Source organism: Bison bison, unplaced genomic scaffold, assembly GCF_000754665.1.
Source record: "Bison bison bison isolate TAMUID 2011002044 unplaced genomic scaffold, Bison_UMD1.0 scf7180017864299, whole genome shotgun sequence".
In the NCBI taxonomy this organism is placed as follows: domain Eukaryota; kingdom Metazoa; phylum Chordata; class Mammalia; order Artiodactyla; family Bovidae; genus Bison; species Bison bison.
In genome coordinates this window covers 3921858-3939004 of record NW_011494871.1, presented here as the reverse complement: position 1 = coordinate 3939004, position 17147 = coordinate 3921858, and the positions used below count along the sequence as shown (strand labels likewise).

General features: G+C 45.5%; 1 protein-coding gene across 1 annotated transcript in view; it reads left to right on the top strand.

Moving 5' to 3' along the window:
- The window catches only part of USP12 (ubiquitin specific peptidase 12), a 67364-nt gene that overhangs the window by 24025 nt on the left and 26192 nt on the right, over window positions 1–17147 (top strand). The window contains exon 2 of the mRNA XM_010851209.1: window positions 15375–15455. Coding sequence (XP_010849511.1) covers window positions 15375–15455 — 81 coding nt within the window. The remainder of the gene's footprint in view (window positions 1–15374; window positions 15456–17147) is intronic.

Below are 17147 nucleotides of genomic sequence, written 5' to 3'. Positions count from 1 at the left end.
TTCTTTACCACCTGAGCCAACAGGGAAGCAAACTGAGGCATAAAAAGCTGAAGGAGTTTTCCTACCGTCATGCAGATCTAGGGTTCAGATCCCTTGAGTCTGGGTCCAGAGTCTTGGTTTATAACTGTCTCACTTAACCGGTTGTCCAGAAGCAGTGCTCTGAGGTTACTGGGGGGCTCGCAGGTGGCTCAGTGGTAAAATACCCACCTGGCTATGTAGCAGATGTGAATTCGATCCCTGGCTTGGGAAGATCCTCTGGAGAAGGAAATGACAACCCACTCCAGTGTTCTTCCCCAGGAAATCCCATGGACAGAGGAGCCTGGCAGGCTAGAGTCCATGTGGTGGCGAAGAGTCAGACACAACTAAGCGACTGAGTACACACACATGAGGTTTCTAGGAGGAGTAAACGAGATGGTATATCAGGGATCTGGTTCAGTAAATGTTAGCTCCCTTCTTCAGCTCTCAAGTAGTCCTCGAGGAACCCTGTGTATTCATGGCTGACTATATACTCAATCAAGTTATGAATTTCCTGTATCAGCAAGGTGAATTTTAATAACATAGTAGTACTTCGCTTGACCTGTCTGCACATTACCTTTTTATTTCAGGTGGAAATCCTCAGTCAAAATTCAGGCAGTTTTGGGGTGAGTGGAAAGGGAGGGACAGACCCTGGGAAGGGTCTGCCCAGGACATGATGGAGTCGCTTGGTGTCAGGCATCATCGGCAGTTGGAAAGTCTGAGGCATCAGAGCACTTGCCACTGGGGGGTAGGGCCATCTCTCTGTGGTGGTTCTGAGTTATACTTAGCTCTTTCTTGGTTTAGGTTCTAGTGGGAGAAATTAACCTTTCAATTAAAAGTTATGTGTTCAATAAAGGAATTGAATTCTAAGTGGGCAGATTCTGATGGATCATCTCAAAATCAGGGCTTCCTTCGACCTGACAGGTCCATTCCTCACCTGTGACAAGCCGTGGCAGTTTTCTAATGCTGTCTCTCATGCACAACGCAGTACCTGTGTGTGACTTCACCTGCGTTTATATATATCCTAAGGTCCGCTGGAGGAGGGCATGGCAGTTCACTCCACTGTTCTTACCTGGAGAATTCCATGCACAGAGGAGCCTGGTGGGCTACAGTCCAGCAGGGGTCACAAAGAGTTGGACGCAAATGAAGAGACTTAGCATGCATGTACCACATAAAATAAAGTGGGCCTAGGGCTTCCCTGGTGGCTCAGATGGTAAAGTGTGTGCCTGCAATGCAGGATATCTGGATTCGATCCCTGGCCAGGAAGATCCCCTGGAGAAGGAAATGGCAACCCACTCCAGTACCCTTCCCAGGACAATCCAATGGACAGAGAGGCCCTGTAGGCTACAGTCCATGGGGTCGAAGAGAGTCGTGCATGACTGAGTGACTTCAATTGCGTATATGAAATTGCTGTAGGAAAGCTCTGTCTTTCTAAAGAGGTTTCTGACATTAAAGTTTTATCTAAGAACAACTGTTTCAGAAACAATTTTATTTTTTATTTTTTTTTAGAAACAATTTTATACACGTGTGTAGCGCAAGCTGGAGGAACCTTACTACTGTGGTAGGGATATTGGATGTATCAGCATTAAGGAAATGAATCTTCCTCCATTAGATGTAAACTAAGGAAAGCTCTGTTGAATGTGTCTGCAAGCTTAAATGTTGGTATTTTGATCTGTACGCTGAACTTCTTTACCAAAGAAATCATTAATCTGGGCAAAGTCCAGCAGAATGTTAACGGTAATAGATAGAGATGTGTAGGGTGTTCAGCTGGAGCAAACTGAAAAGAACGAAAGGTGCAGTCGTGCTTGGGAAGATAATGATTTAAGGTGTAGAATGTGAATACAAGGCTGTGTTCTCGTCTCACCTGGGGCCCTCTGGGACTGAAATGTGTGCTGACACCTGGCCCACACCGTCTCAGGCAGAGCAGGGCACCGTGGTCCTTCTGCAGGGTCAACGTTGATCTCTCTGTTGTATCCTGGGGTTCCAGAATCAGTGTTTCTTTAAACTCAAGAGACAGAACGATGGCAAAACTAAAGGGGCAAACACTGCACAAACTGTGACAAATGTAGAGCTTCAGAATTGAGGATTGTCACAAAGTTCGCAGCTTAAACCAGCATGCGTTTGTCATCGAGCAGACCCACTGCCAGGTGAGGCTCTGATGGGAACTGACCTCTGGCCAGGGCACCAACTGCAGCCTTGCAGAGGGCACAGGTTGGAGGGGCCTGGCTTTTGGCCGGCTGTCTGTAGGAGACAACCCCCAGCACTGAGAGGCCGCCTCCAGTTCCTGGCTCTGAGACCTCTCCATGGGAGCCCTCCTCCATGTAGCCCTCCCCTCCACGTGGCCCCTCTCTGTCCTGGGATGGTCCTCTCAGCTCCTGGCAGCCTGTTCCTTCAGAGCCAGTCAGTGAGTCAGACAGCACGCCAGGGAGCGGTGCAGAGTCTTCTATAACCAAAGAATTGTCGTCCCATGACCTTCGTCAGATTCTGTTGGTTAGAAGCAAGTTGCTGGCCCTTCCTGCAGTCAAGGGGAGCCCTTTAACTCTGTCCACCACAGTGATGCCTTCCCAGCAGCTTGTCAGTGTGAAGTCAGCCTGACTGAGGCCTGTTTCTCCCCTTGCTTGGTAAATGTCCTACTTGTGATTATTTTCTGTGAAGGGGCCACCTCTGTCTAAATGAATCCGTTATCTGAATCACTTCTTTGGCAGTTCATCATGTTTCCCATTCTATTTTAACCAAGCGCAGTCTTCTTTCCTAAAGAAAAACAGACGTCTCTCGGGTCAACGCTTCATGTCGCGTGCTGCCGTGCACCATCTGCTGTCTGCAGCCCAGAGTGTCTCTTGACCAGCCTGTCTTCTTCCTTCCCACCTGCTGTACACCTCCTGGGTTATTTTGAGGTGAACCCCAGGTACCATGTTATCACTGAAATTAACTTTTCCTGTTGGGCCCTGGTTCTCCTCTCCTACGCTGTGGGTTCCCTGCAAATAGGGATCGCCTCGTCCACATCTTGCTTTGTCCTGGTGGTGCCAAGTGGGTAGGCAGCTACACACACGTGTGCAAAGTCATTTCAGAATCCCTATCGCTTTCCACATAGACTCATGATGACGAAGCAGTCCTTTGATAACAAGACTCCGCAGTAACTCAGGCCTGTGGTGGGAGGATTCCTAGACGGAATCCTGCCTGAGTTCTAGCCGGAAGGAACCCTGTTCACACAAAGCTCGTGTGTTCTGGGTGGGGGAGACATGTGTCCTGGCCCCCTCCCCAGTTCGCTCCTGGCTGCACTTGTTGACGTATGATTGTATCCTCCGTAGAGACCAGCCGATATCTTAGGATTTGTGTCTTTCATAGACCTCAGTGGCTAAGTGTTTATGTAAATGTTTGGTGGTGCAGCTGAGACCATAAAGCATTACCTGTATTCAATTGATAAATTTTGTTACACTTAGAGATCTGAGATAAAAAAAAAAAAAAAAAACTATGAATGTTTTCATTCACTTTATGATGCCTCTTCGTTCATCTTCAGGCTGCTTGTAGGTGCCTCTAGCAGCAGTGTTTTGTTCCTGATGTGTTTGTGTCATCCGGCCCAGCTTGTCTGCATGGCATCTCCTCTCTCGTTTAAGTGCATCACGTGTAAGTCTCTCTTTATGACACTGGTGGATACTGTGGCTTGGGATGGCGTTCCTGTTCACAGAATGGAGCACTGTTTTTCGTCTGCTTGTTTGCTGATACCCCACATAATATATCACTAATTGCTGACCTAGTCTCTCCTTTATAAAAGTGATTTTTAAAAGACTATTTATTTTATTTATTTGGCTGCACTGGGTCTTAGTTGTGGCATGTGGCACCTAGTTCTCAGACCAGGGATCGAACCCGGGCTCCCTGCATTGGGAGCTTGGAGTCTTAGCCACTGGACCCCCAGGGCAGCTCCCTGTAAAAGTGATTTTAAAGCTTTGTTAGAACATCCATGCAGTTGGAGAAGGAAATGGCACCCCACTCCAGTGTTCTTGCCTGGAAAATCCCATGGATGGAGAAGCCTGGTAGGCTGCAGTCCATGGGGTCGCACGGAGTCAGACACGACTGAAGCAACTTAGCAGCAGCAGCAGCAGAACATCCATCACATTCTGTAATGAGATCACGTCTCTAGCATTACAAAATTACGTTCAAGTTGTGTTCAAGTTCCTTACTTCTTCTCTAGAGGAATTAGAATTACTGTTTGTTGGGGTTGTTTCAGACTTCCTCGGCTTACTCTTCGCTGTTCAGAAGGAAGTAACTGTGAGAGTATTTTTGGTAGTAGGAAAGACTTAAGGGGACCTGAATGGAGAGCAGGTCCCTATTCTTTGGGATTTGGGGGAGGGGGCACCATGTGTCTGGGCAGGTGATGTGTGTGCTCACCTTGGGACTCACGTTTCCCTCCTCAGACTGAATAGAGGAGACCTGTTCCCCACCTCTGTGTCAGTTTCAGAATATAATGGAAGATGATTCTAGACGGCAAACCAAATGGGATAAGGATATTTTTGAAGTTGAGTCACCTTTGGTCTGCACACTGCTTCTCTCCATGTTCTGTCCCGTGGGAATCAGCATCACTATAAAGAGCAGTCCTTTAGTCCTTCTTTGGAGTGTGGTGACACAGTCAGTGTGACTAATAAGTTTTCAAATTTGTTCTAATTTATAAAAACTATTCTGAAGTAGATAATGGACCTATGAGTTTCTTTTACATTTCTGGATGTAATAAGAAAGCATTGTTGGAAGTGACTTCAGGGAACAGCGGTCTGAATGGAACAGCCTTTGCTGTGGGGTGTGAGTTTCTGCTCAGATTGGTTTAGCACCAAGAAGGACTCCTTTCATGACTGTAGATGTTTATTAGCAGAGCTTGTTATAGGATTTAGATATATTAGTGTCATGTGGAGCGTAGACTACTGGAAGTGATATTATACTTGTTAATATAAAAACTCTTACAAGATCTGCTATAAAGGACCCTGTGGCCAGTGTGAGCACATGCATGTCTGCTTCTTCAGTGGCACCATCTGTGGGAGTCACAGAAAGGTGTGTCTGCGTGCATGTGCTGAGTGGCTGGCTATTGGTGCTTTGTCTATTGAACTGCAATAGAGCTAGAGGGTGAGCGGCGTTACCGATGCACCAGATCCTTTGAGGGATTCCTAGAGGACTGGAAAGTAGTGATGGGAAAGAAAAGAAGCAAAAAACAGACCAGCCAGCTGTGGTCCTCCCCAGAGAGCTCCTGTGGAAGCTTGAACTTGGAATCTGCCGTTCATGGTTGGCTGTGGCTGTGATGCCGTCACCATGGTAATCGCATCTAGCCTCTGGCTTGGGAGAGCTGGGTCAGGGAGCCTTCTCGCTTCCTATTGACACAGAGTAGTGGGCACATGGGGTCAGGCCAGAGACCTGGTCTTTGCAGAGAGTGGCTGACCTTCTGTCTGGGGGTGGGTGGACTGGCCGTTAGGGCTGGGGAGAGAGCAGGGACCGGCATGTGATGGGCTGGGTCCCCACAGACCTAAGGCCAGCCCAGGGTGCAGCCACCCCCAGCCACGCCCCCCGGCGCTCTGCCTCCCTGTCCCTCCCAGCTCTTTCAGGACCAGTGGGGAGGAATCCCAATCAGAGATGCAGATGCTGGCCATCTTTCTTTCACAAGTTGGATCTGCTAAGCAGGGGTTTCCAGACACTTAAGGGAAACCGGGGAGGGAGAAGGAGAACGGGAAACTTGAAAGATTCTCCTTTAAGTGACAATAGTTAAATGTCCAAGGGCCATGTGTCTGTTCCTTAGGTTTTTTCTTGTTGACTTTCCTGAACTTTGTCGCATCAATGTTTTTTTTTGATAGTTGTAAAGTTTTGCCGCCTTTGTAACTCACATTTTCTTACGTCGAAGTTACTCAACGTCTTTTTGTCTGCTTTCGAGTTGAGCTCCCCGGGCAGCATTGGCTGCCCTCCAAGCTGCTGTCTGTGGAGCTCCTATGTTGTGAGTGAAGTGTGGTGGGTGAATTGTCACAGAAGCAAATGTGAGTGGTCCAGCCTTTGCCCAGGTAAACAGGTAGTAGGGATGGGGAGGAAGGAGGGACATAGAAGGAGAGTTTCACAGCAGTAATTTACCTATTTTATGAGATTGGTGAATCTGGCTAGAGAGTTAAATATAGAATTACTAGATTCCCTAAAGCAATCTTATACCCAGTAATTCATAATAAAAACTGGGAGGTGGTGTGGGGAAGGAGAACCGGAGGCGTGTGCGTGCCAGTTTCACATTTGCAGAGCAGGTTTAAAGCTGGTGACGAGACATCTGTAATTTACAGCTGTGATAATAACCACTGTAGAGCTGAAACCAAGCTGTTAGCAGCCGGTGTCTCTGGGGAAAGGAACTGAAGGGAGGGGGCGACCAATAACACCTTGCTTTTACCCTCTACCCTCTGCACTTTGCATTGTGTTCAGTGTATGAGCTTGCAGTATTTATTAAATAAGGTGTTACATGAGGCACACAAAAGGGATTTGGTGCTTGTTCTAGTATTTATTACAACTGACCAGGGGGTGCTAACTTAAGACTTTGGGATAAAGAGCTATGTGTTTTCTTTAACCTGCCCAGTAGCTTCCCAAACAAAGTACAAGTGAGGTAGTTCGCTGTCTTCTGTTGGAATTTTCCGTTGTGTTGTTCCGTTTGGTTGAAACCATCACTTGAGTGACTGATGCTTCTGATAGCCTTACAAAGGGCAGCTTCACTCTCGTTGTTTGCTTTCCAGCCCCATGAGCTTGGCAGAGTAGGTGTTTTCCTGTATTAGGAGGTGCAGAGACCACACCAGCCTTGGTGACTTGTCCGGAGGTGGTGCTGAGCTTGGGCTCAGACTCTGTCCCCGATTCCCGGCCCCCACATAGGATCTCTGTAGCATTCCCAAACTCAGGCTCCCACTCCGATTTCTCCCTGCATTTGGAACATTGTGTTCTAGTTGTATTTAAAACAGGTACAATTATGTAAAGTTTAAAAATAAAGAAAAAAAAGAAAACAAAAACAAAAAAACAGGTAAGCCTGTGTTTATTTTGAAAGGTGAGTTCTCTTGAGGTTTTTCAGCAGTGCCGCACATGACACTGGGAGTCACTCAGCCTCTCACTGTTGGGCATCTGGACCACACTTGCTCTCTGCCCTGCTGTCCTCGTCTTTCCTCAGACAGCAGTGCCTCCCGGAATTTTCCCTATGTCTTTATTTTGCACTCTTGTAGCTAGCTCAGTCAGAGCAGTGGAAGGTAGGTATTGTTTGCTTCAAGGTTTAACTCATCTTTTGGGCTTATGACACTAAACAAGCAATGCTTGGCCTTATCTGATCCTCATGGTGAGGTTTTTTTAACCCAAGAAATTATGGATTTCAGTAGTGACTTGCCCTCCAGGAAAACAATGGTGGGGGGGGATGCGTAATTAACTCTTGTCTTGGGATCCCAGTGTAACAGCCTTGACCCTTGATCACGAAGTCCTTTTCTTAAAATTGTGGTCAGATATATATAACAAAAAAAAAAATTGCCACTTCAGTTAATCTTATGTATAGATTTCAGTAACATTAATTACATTTGCCATGTTGTGGCAGCTGTCAATGCTGTCATATTCTAGAATGTTTTCATCACCCCAGCCGGAGCTCCATGGCCATTCAGTAGAACTCCCCATTCCTCCCTGTCTGCAGACTTTGCTTAATCTAAAGTTAATCTACTTTCTGTCTTCTGTGAATTTGCCCAGTAGAGGTGTTCCATGTCAATGGAATCCTACACTATTTGTCCTCTTGGGTCTGGGTCCTCTTACTTCACTTAGCATAATGTTTTCAAAGTTTATGCATGTCGTGGCATGAATCAGTACTTCATTTCTTCTTATGGCTCAATGATACTCCATTGCATTAGTCCACGGTTTGTGTATCTGTTCCTCTCTTGATGGGCATTTGGGGTTCTTTCTACCTTTTGCCTTTAATGACTAATACTGCTGTGAATGTTGACCTTCCTGTTTTCAGACCTTTTGGATATATACCTAGGATTGAAATTGTTGAGCCATATGGGAATGCCATATTAAATTTTTGGAGGAACCACTACGTTTCTTCACATCCTCACCAATGCCTGTTCTGTTTCCCCCCTTGATTCTGGCCAGTTTGATGGGTGTGAAGCGGCACCCTGTGATTTCGATTTGCATTTCCCTAGTGAGTAGTGATACTGAGCATCTTTAAATGTGCTTGTTTGCCATTTGTGCATCATCTTTGGAGAAATGTCAGTTTGAGTCACTTGCCTGTTTTTTGGTTGGGTTGTTTTTTTTGTTCTTGGGTAGTAAGAGTGCTTTATTCCGGGTGTTTATCCCACTTGGTCATGGTCGGTAATCCTTTTAGTGCATTGCTGAATTCGGTTCACTAGTGCTTTGTTGAGGTTTCTGCATCTGTATTCATAAGGGATAGCGCCTGTAGTTTTTAGTGTCTTAGTCTAGCTTCAGAGTCAGGGTGATGCTGGTTTCATAAAATGAGAAAGTATTCTCCCCTCATTTTTTCCGAAGGGTTTTAAAGCCTGTGGTTTTAAGTCTTCTGACATAGTTAATGCTGAGGGTTTTTTAGCTGAACAGTGGTGGTGGAGGGCCTGACCCCAGGAACTTCCCCCTGTGTCTCCTCTGTGACGTCTTTCCATTCTGCGGGGTGTTTTGGACAGGACTCCGCGTGCTGCCAGCTGCAGTCAGTTCCTTTCTGTGTCTAACAACTATTTCGGTTTGATGATAATTTTAGTCTTTATTACAGTTAGCCCCTGGAATCTGGAGTATGAACCCTGTTGTTACAGTAACAGAATAATTCAGTCAGTCAATAATTTACATAGTTTTGATTTCACTTCAGCTTAATAATACGTTGTAGCTGGATGGTGATTTTCCTTGCAGGAGTGTGAGGGACTTTTCACATAGTCCATTTTACTGTAACACAGGATTTGGGAAAAACAGAGGGGTTCACGCTTTTGTAAGTGGGAAAACATTGGTCCCCGTTTTCTGATTGAGCAGTTTGGCAGTTAGACCTAATATATGTGTACTTGAATATTGGAACAGAAGTCTCACAAACCACTGTTTACTCTCTCGGTAGGGAGAGGCACTGTGACCTCTTCAGCGTCACTGAAAAGGGAACAGCGGTTGTGATACTCTGCTACCTACTGAGGGCTGCGACCTTTTTGGTTCTCAGATGCTTACTGAGGTTCATCTTTTCTGGAGGACTACTGCTTTGGGATGACTTTTAGGATGCCTGAGACTGAGAGTATGGAAATGGTTTTCTCATGAAAATGTTTGTTGTCTCTGGTTTAGTGTCGGGGTACAGTGTCTGGGTTAGCGTCGGGGCACGGCATACCTGGTTTAGCGTTGGGGCATGGCGTCTCTGGTTTAGCGTCGGGGTATGGCGTCTTCCAGGGGAACAGTCGTGGGCTCTCAGCCTTGTCTCCCTTCTCCATCTTCTGGTTTGGGAGACAGGAGCTTGCTTCTCACATCTCACTCTGGATTCACCCCTTTCCTGCCCGCACTCACTTCCTCCTTGCTTTGTCCACATCCTACCTCGCCTCTTCCTGTGCCTCCCGCACTGTTCTCGGTTTGTAGGGTCACTTGCTTCTTTGATCTTCAGGAAGCCTTTCCTGCCTGTTTTGGCAGTTCTCCTTTGGCTCCCGACCTGATCTGACCCTCTTCAGTATTAAACTGGGAATGATAAATGCTGGATTTCAAGATAGGACTTGAAACACAACAGTGGGGGAAATGTGTTTTCTCATATTTGTATTAAATACAGGCTATCTAGTATAAAGAACTGTAAGCTGTCTAATGGAAAGAAGGAAGTGCCGGCCCTCGGTATCTGTGGGTTCCGCCTCCCAGGATCGAAAACATTTGTGAACAAAGTCCCAGAAAGTTCGTAAAAGCAAAACTTGAATGTGCCGTGTGCTGGCAGCTGTTCACATGGCATTTACACTGCACTAGGTGTGACATGACCTCGAGAGATGGCTCATGGGTCATATGCAAGAACCGCATTGTTTTGCATGATGGGTTTGCGCATCCTTGGGTTTTGGGATCTGTGGAGGTCCTGGAACCAGTTCCCCACAGATACAGACAGACGACTGTGTTCTTGATAAGTCCATTTCCTATATGGAGGAAATGGATCTTTTACATTTTCATCCCTTTTTATTTCTTGCTAAAATGTATAAAGTTTGCTATTTTCTTAAGCAGTGTACACTGAACATAATTAGCTTTTCCAAATACATCTTCACAGATAACCATTTTTTAATCATAGTCGAGCTTTAGATGGTAGAAGAGATTTCCTTAATTTACTGCCTTGAAAACATTCCTGGGTGTCACTTTGCTTTTGTGTAATTGTTTCTTTCTCTCAACGGCAGGATGCAGGGCGGTCAGATGTGTTTTCCATGGTTGACTGTGTAAACGTTGTCCTTCAGAAGAGCCATCTCCCGACTGGTTTTCTTTTTTCCTATTTGCAGCTGTGTCCTCAAAACATAGTATCTTTATCAGTAAACAGAAGGTATCCTTACAGTTTCTACTTCTCTTCTTTCACATGGGTTGGTGGTTAATTTTCGGTGAGACACTCAGTTTTTTAAGAATTGGACTAGGCCAGGCCAGGGTGTTGTTAGGAGAAGGCGATGGCACCCCACTCCAGTACTCTTGCCTGGAAAACCTCCATGGACGTGGAGGAGCCTGGTAGGCTGCAGTCCATGGGGTCATTAGGAGTTGGACACGACTGAGCGACTTCACTTTCACTTTTCACTTTCATGCATTGGAGAAGGAAATGGCAACCCCCTCCAGTGTTCTTGCCTGGAGAATCCCAGGGGTGGGGGAGCCTGGTGGGCTGCCATCTATGGGGTCGCACAGAGTCGGACACGACTGAAGTGACTTAGCAGCAGCAGTGTGTTGTTAAGTTGCTCAGTCGTGTCTGACTCTTCATGACTCCATGGATGGCAGCATGCCAGGCTGTCCATCACCAACTCCCGGAGCTTGCTCAAACTCAAGTCCATTGAGTCAGTGATGCCATCCAACCATCTCATCCTCTGTCATCCCCAGCATCCAGGGTCTTTTCCAGTGAGTTGGCTCTTCATATCAGGTGGCCAAAGTATTGGAGCTTTTTTTTTTTTTAAACTGTCTCCATAATTACCATTGAGTTTTTTACTTTCAATTATAATTTTCAGATTTGGAAGTTTTATTTGATTCTTTAAAAACAAATCAGCTTAGGCTTTAAATTCTGACATTTGTTCTTATAATCAGGCTTTTGCTGTTTCTTTGTATATACCAACCATTTGCTTTATGTCATGTCTGAAATATTTCTGATGTTTAGCATCTTGAGTCTTAATTCTTCTGTCTGTATTTTCACTGGTTTTTACACATGGTGCTTTGTTTTTCTGCTTTTGTGTGTATGTGTGATTTTTGACTGTGAACTCAATCTCTTGGGAGTTTTACTTGCGGGAATTCCTTGTGGGTGGATTGAATTTGTCTTCTGGAATGAGTCTGTAATTCCACTGTTTGCTAGTTGTGGGCACCATCCGCTTAGGACCTTGTTGAATTACATTTCCTGCCTGATTTTGTTTGTGTGTGTGAACCTGGGTCACAAGCTTTGATGGGGGCCAGCTTGTGGTTATGATGTTGGGAAGATACTGGTCGTCTCTCCCACCCCCAGGCCATGGACAAGTCCTGCAGGTTCTTTTGCCATCTCCTCTTGTGGTGCAGGGTTATTTCTTGTTCCGCCTTTGCTGAAGACACAGCCCTCTTGGCTCCCTTGCCGTGCTTGGGTCTCCTGCTGGTCCCCGTCTTGAGCGGGCCCTGAGCCTCAGCCCTGGTCTCCGTGCCCCGTTCGATCCGGCCATCAGCGTGGGGTGCTCGGGTCGCTGGTGTCGGCACGTGCCTCCTCATGAAATCCGTCTTTGGCATTTGCTCATCTCTCAGGTTCTCCCATCACTTGATTTTTGGTTTCTGCAGATTTCTTATTTTCTCACCAGCTCACTAAATTACTATATATATATATTTTTTTAATTAAAAAGTTCATCCACTTTTTGGTTGTTTTCATCAGGAGGGTCATAAATATCTAATCACTTCTTCGTGATGAATTTGTAGCAATAGGTCCTGAGTCTAAAATAATCTTACGTGGTAACGGAAGAGTCAGAAAGAATGTTTTCTTCCTTCAGTGTGTTGTGTTCTCAGACAAAACAGATGACATTCCTGATCCCCATGGCTTTAGAGCAGAGATTCCTGAGAGTGCCAGCATTTCTTCCCTTTGTCCCAGTGAAGAATCATGATTTCACGCAGTGTTGTTAATTGCAGTAGGAACATATTTCTCAAATGTGGGGATGGGAGACTGTTCAGAGCCATCCCTGTTGGATGTTGACAGGTTCTAGGCTCAGTTTAAATTTTGGGCTGCTGGATGGACTATTACTTGACGTGATAGGGTTTGGCAACCTTCAACAGAATCTTAGAATCTTCAGGGGATGGTGTTTGAGAACTCTTGTAAATGTACTAAAAAAAATTGTATAGCACATTTTCAACTTGGTGGGGTTTTTTTCTTTATTATTAATTTTTTAACCAATTAATGTCTAACTACAGTGTTGAAAACACTTCTAAATTAAAAACAAAAAAAGAACCACTCATCAGCCACTGGATTGCTCTGTCTACACCCTGCCTTTGTAGTTAGCGTTTGGCTAGAGGCGGGAATGTGCTCTGGTCGTTTCTGCAAGAGAGTCTTGAATTCCTGCCATGAGACTGTCCTCCTGCACATTCACAGAATCAGCGCCGCGGTGTCATCGCGCTGCACTAAGGTATAGTTTACTGCACTGTACCTTAACTTAGCGCTCACGTCCGTAAGTTCCGTGCTCTCTGTACTTCCCATTGCAGTCTGCTGCCCTTACTCCATCTATAACCATCTATGGTGCTTGTCATGTGCTGGTTGACTTGGAGTTCCTAGAGTTTTGTGTGAATCTAGTAATGTCCTCAGAAGTGTGGATAAAAGTGATTAGACATGATAGAATGTTGAGTTAGAAGAGACTTTAGAAATTTTCTGACCTTTAGCTGTGAAAACCTAAGTTGGTGTAAGGGATTCCTTGAACACCCAACAGATGAGCTTAGAGCTGGGATTTGGAAAATTGCTGAAGAAGTCTACCCTGGATATTCATTGGAAGGACTGATGCTGAAGCTGAAGCTCCAACAATTTGGCCACCTGATGCAAAGAGCTGACTCATCGCAAAAGACCTTGATGCTGGGAAAGATTGAGGGCAGGAGGAGAAGCGGGGGACAGAGGGTGAGATGGTTGGAAGGCATCACTGATGCAATGGACATGAATTTGAGCAAGCTCTGGGAGACAGGGAAGGACAGGGAAGCCTGGCATGCTGGGTTCTTGATTCACCCTAAGGGCGAGAAATGCTTTCCTTGGGTGTGCCTGCTGGCTTTTACTGTTCCAAGTAGATGTCCTTTGACAATAGCACCTTTTCTAGCTTTTGTGTATGAGTGTATGGAAAGAGGTTATACTTGTTTGAATGACACCAGTATCAGTTTGAATTCTTAGTGATAGTTTTCAGCACATGCGAGGAAATTCCATGACAAGACACTTGAGCTGGTGGTGTGGACAGTGGGCTGGTAGGCTCCCCACAAAGGGCTCTGGTTCAGTGGATCTTGAAGTTGCTGTCATAACTGAATTTCGTGTTATTATTAAAAAGTGCATGGAATGCCAAATTTAAATAGTATCTGTGAGCTAGGGCTTATATCAAAGTCTTATATAAAGCTAAATAGTATGTCTTAAACAAGTAAACATCATGTATAAATACAGGTGCTGGGCGGCTGAAATGTATTCAGGCAAATGTCTTGCTTTGGTCGAGCTTGACCACCAGCCTGCCTGGTTCCTTCCGTCAGGCCTTATTTTCAGGCCTGGCATGTCAGGAAGCCAAGGAGGCGCCACCTGACAAAGGGCCGGGCTTCCAGGCTCAGGAGGCAGCAGGGGCACGCTGGGCACCGGGTGCTGTTGAGTGCGGCTGTCCCCGGGGAGGCGCCGTGTGCGTGTCGTCCTGTCCGCGGCTTCGTACACAAGGCAGCGTTCGGCTGTTTTGTGGGTAGTGTCAGTTGTATTCATCTGGTCCTGTGTTTTCTGGGGAATTTTGAAGTTAACAGCTACTCTGTCTCCAGAATCGCTCTGACTTCCCTTTCAGACTGCGTCTGGAGTGCATTTGCTGGCACGCACCGGTGCTCAGGGCCTTTGTCACCCCCGTCCCCCCAATCCCTTTTCCTTTGGTGCCCCAGATGCACAGACGTGTCGACCGTATTCCTGAGACCGTGGCACGCGGTTACTCTCTGAGCAAGGCCCTTCTTTTGTTGGGTGTCGTCTCAGTCTCCGCTCTTGTCTTTAACCCCCTTCACTTCCGCGTCCTGGCCTCCTCCGGCCCCACTCAGGTGCGTGTCGTGTACATTCTCCAGCCCCCTTGCCGTGCGCTATTGTGTATATATGTGGTGGTGGTTGTGTTGATCTTTTTTCTTTGTGTACCTAGTATTATGTATTTGAGAAATACCTGTGTGTTTGAATGAACTCTGCTTCATTTATTCTGACAGCTACGTGGTATGCTGTCATTTTATGGGCCATCTGTTCATAGATTGCGGTCAGCTGTGCTGTCATCAGTGAGATTTCAGGAAGCGTTCTTTTTTTAATGTTTTTTTTCATATTATTCATCTATTTTTGGCAGTGTTGTGTCGGTCTTTGTTGCTGCGCAGGCTTTTCCTCAGGGGCTGTCCTCTAGTTTCTCGCTGCAGTGGCTTCTCTTGCGGTGGCGCACACGCTCTAGGCGCACGGGCTTCTGTAGTGGCAGCACCCGGGCTCAGGAGTTGTGGCCCACGGGCTTAGCTGCTCCAAGGCACGTGGGATTTTCCTGGACCAGGGATTGAACCCATGTCTCCTGCGTTGGCAGGTGGATTCCTTACCACTGAACCACCAGGGAAGCCCTCAGCAAACATTCTTGTCCCCCTTTGTTCTGCATGAGAAATTTTCATGCGTACACTGCTGAAGAGGTGTTAGGTTGCTGAAGGTATGCCTGTTTAACTTCATGATGTCTCTGAAATCACGCACCTATGAGACCACAGATACAGCAGGGGCTCTCATCCATCACATAAGAATCATGTAGGAAAAGGAGCAGGATTTAGTAGAATTCCTTGATCCAACTGTTCCTGTAAACTGTTTTTTTTTTTTTTTTTTAAGTCATATTATTAAAAGGCTTTCTTCTTCATTGTCACCCTTTATTTTCTTTCCATAATGTTAGGTAGTTACAGGAAACAAAATCATTTTAAGGATCTCTCTGTAATGTGTATGCATCTGTGATAGTATTGGGAAAATACCCTGAATACTGAGATTTCTCCTTTTCGTCCCATAGGGCGCCAATGCCTCGGCATTAGAGAAAGAGATTGGTCCAGAACAGTTTCCAGTCAACGAGCACTATTTCGGATTAGTCAATGTAAGTATCAATGTAAGTTAATACGTAAGTAGCCTATAGAATTGTGCTTGGAAGTAGTCTTAAGGACGATGAATGCAGTTCATAATTTATTAAAGGAAAATTGTTCATTCGCATCAGCAGATTTAATGCAAGAAACCCGACTTGGAATTTCAGAATTCTCTCTAATGGGAGAGAGAGAGGCACTGCCTGAAGCCTTAAGAGTCTTGAAACAGTTTCTAATTTATCAGCCTGATTTTTTTTTTTTTTTTCTATTTTGTGTCAGAATTTTCTCATAACCAAAATCTCATATGGCCTAGACCAAATGATCTGATTCTTTGAGAATTATATACATGTCTAAATATAAGTGGTCTACATGTACAGATAGAAATAAATATAGTTTTGTAAATGTCTCTGTGTGTCTGTAGAGTCTAAAGAACTTTCTTTAGAATTTTGAACTCTTTCCTGAATCATCAGAGAACACAGATCTTTACACGCTTGGCATGGTAGTTTATGCTATTGTACTATTCTGTTAGGTGGATCTGTGGCATTTTAAATATATATATATATATATATATGTGATAATACAGGTACGAAAGTAAGTTTTATTAAACTTGGTTCTAGCATGTCGTTATGTACACATGGATTTCTTGTGCCATTTGAGGAGGGCAGATAAAGTGGTGTGTGGTGTCACCTTGCCAGGGGACTCTTCTTTGTCTGTGCTGGACAGAGAATCAGCAGTGCCCACCCTCTTCTGTATTCCCCTCCCTGGAGAAGACCACTCATCAATCCTCTGGCTCTTTTTTCTGGAATGTGTCCTTATAGAGTAAATAAGATACTTATACTTCTATTAATATATATATATATATATATACATATATATATATATACACACACACACACACACACGTATATGTATACTGACTTGCTGTTTTGGCAGAAATAGAAGCAGGAACTTTGCTGTCTTTTCCCATCATCCCTGCCCAACTTCACTTTCCCTGGTTCTCCCAGTATGAAATTAATCTTGGCCTTAATTGTCACTTATTCTTAACCAAAGTCTTCAAGAGAACCAAAGAAAGCCAAGAAGACCTTGTGTCAGTTTCCACGGAGCTGTGCCCAGCAGGCCCCCTCTGTGCTCTCCTGGTGCCTGGCAGCTTCTCTTCTGTTGCCCTGCACGGCCCCTGCGCTTGACTCCTTCCCTCCATCCCGACCCCTTCCCAGTGGTTTCCTCCCTTGCTTTGCAGAACACAGCCCGCAGTCACTTGTTAAGGAGGTGTGCACAGGTATAAACTCTGAGGTCGTGTGTACCAAAGACAGGTTTGGTTATCTGTCTCTAAGTGTCAGTTGGACGTCCATCCTAGGGTATACCCATCCTTCAGAGTCTTTGGGGCTTGCTCTGGTGCTTTCTGGCTTCTCTTGATGCTGAGAGGGCACTTGCCTCTCAGCAAGTGAGAGAGCCTCTCAGTAAGAGAGCCATTCTGGCTCTTTCTCTGTTACGAACGTGCCTTCTTTTCCCCTTTAGAGGGTGTCTGGGAGTCCTGAAGGGTGTTCTCTGTCCCAATGTTCTGAAATCTCATCCTGTCTCTTGATGGGAACCCTGTTGTGCTGTTTACTGACCCATTCAGACTAATGATGTGTGTCCCTCAGGTCTAAGTCATTTCCGATACTATTATTGGGATAGTTTTCTTCCTGTTACTGTAATGTCTCTGTTTTGTC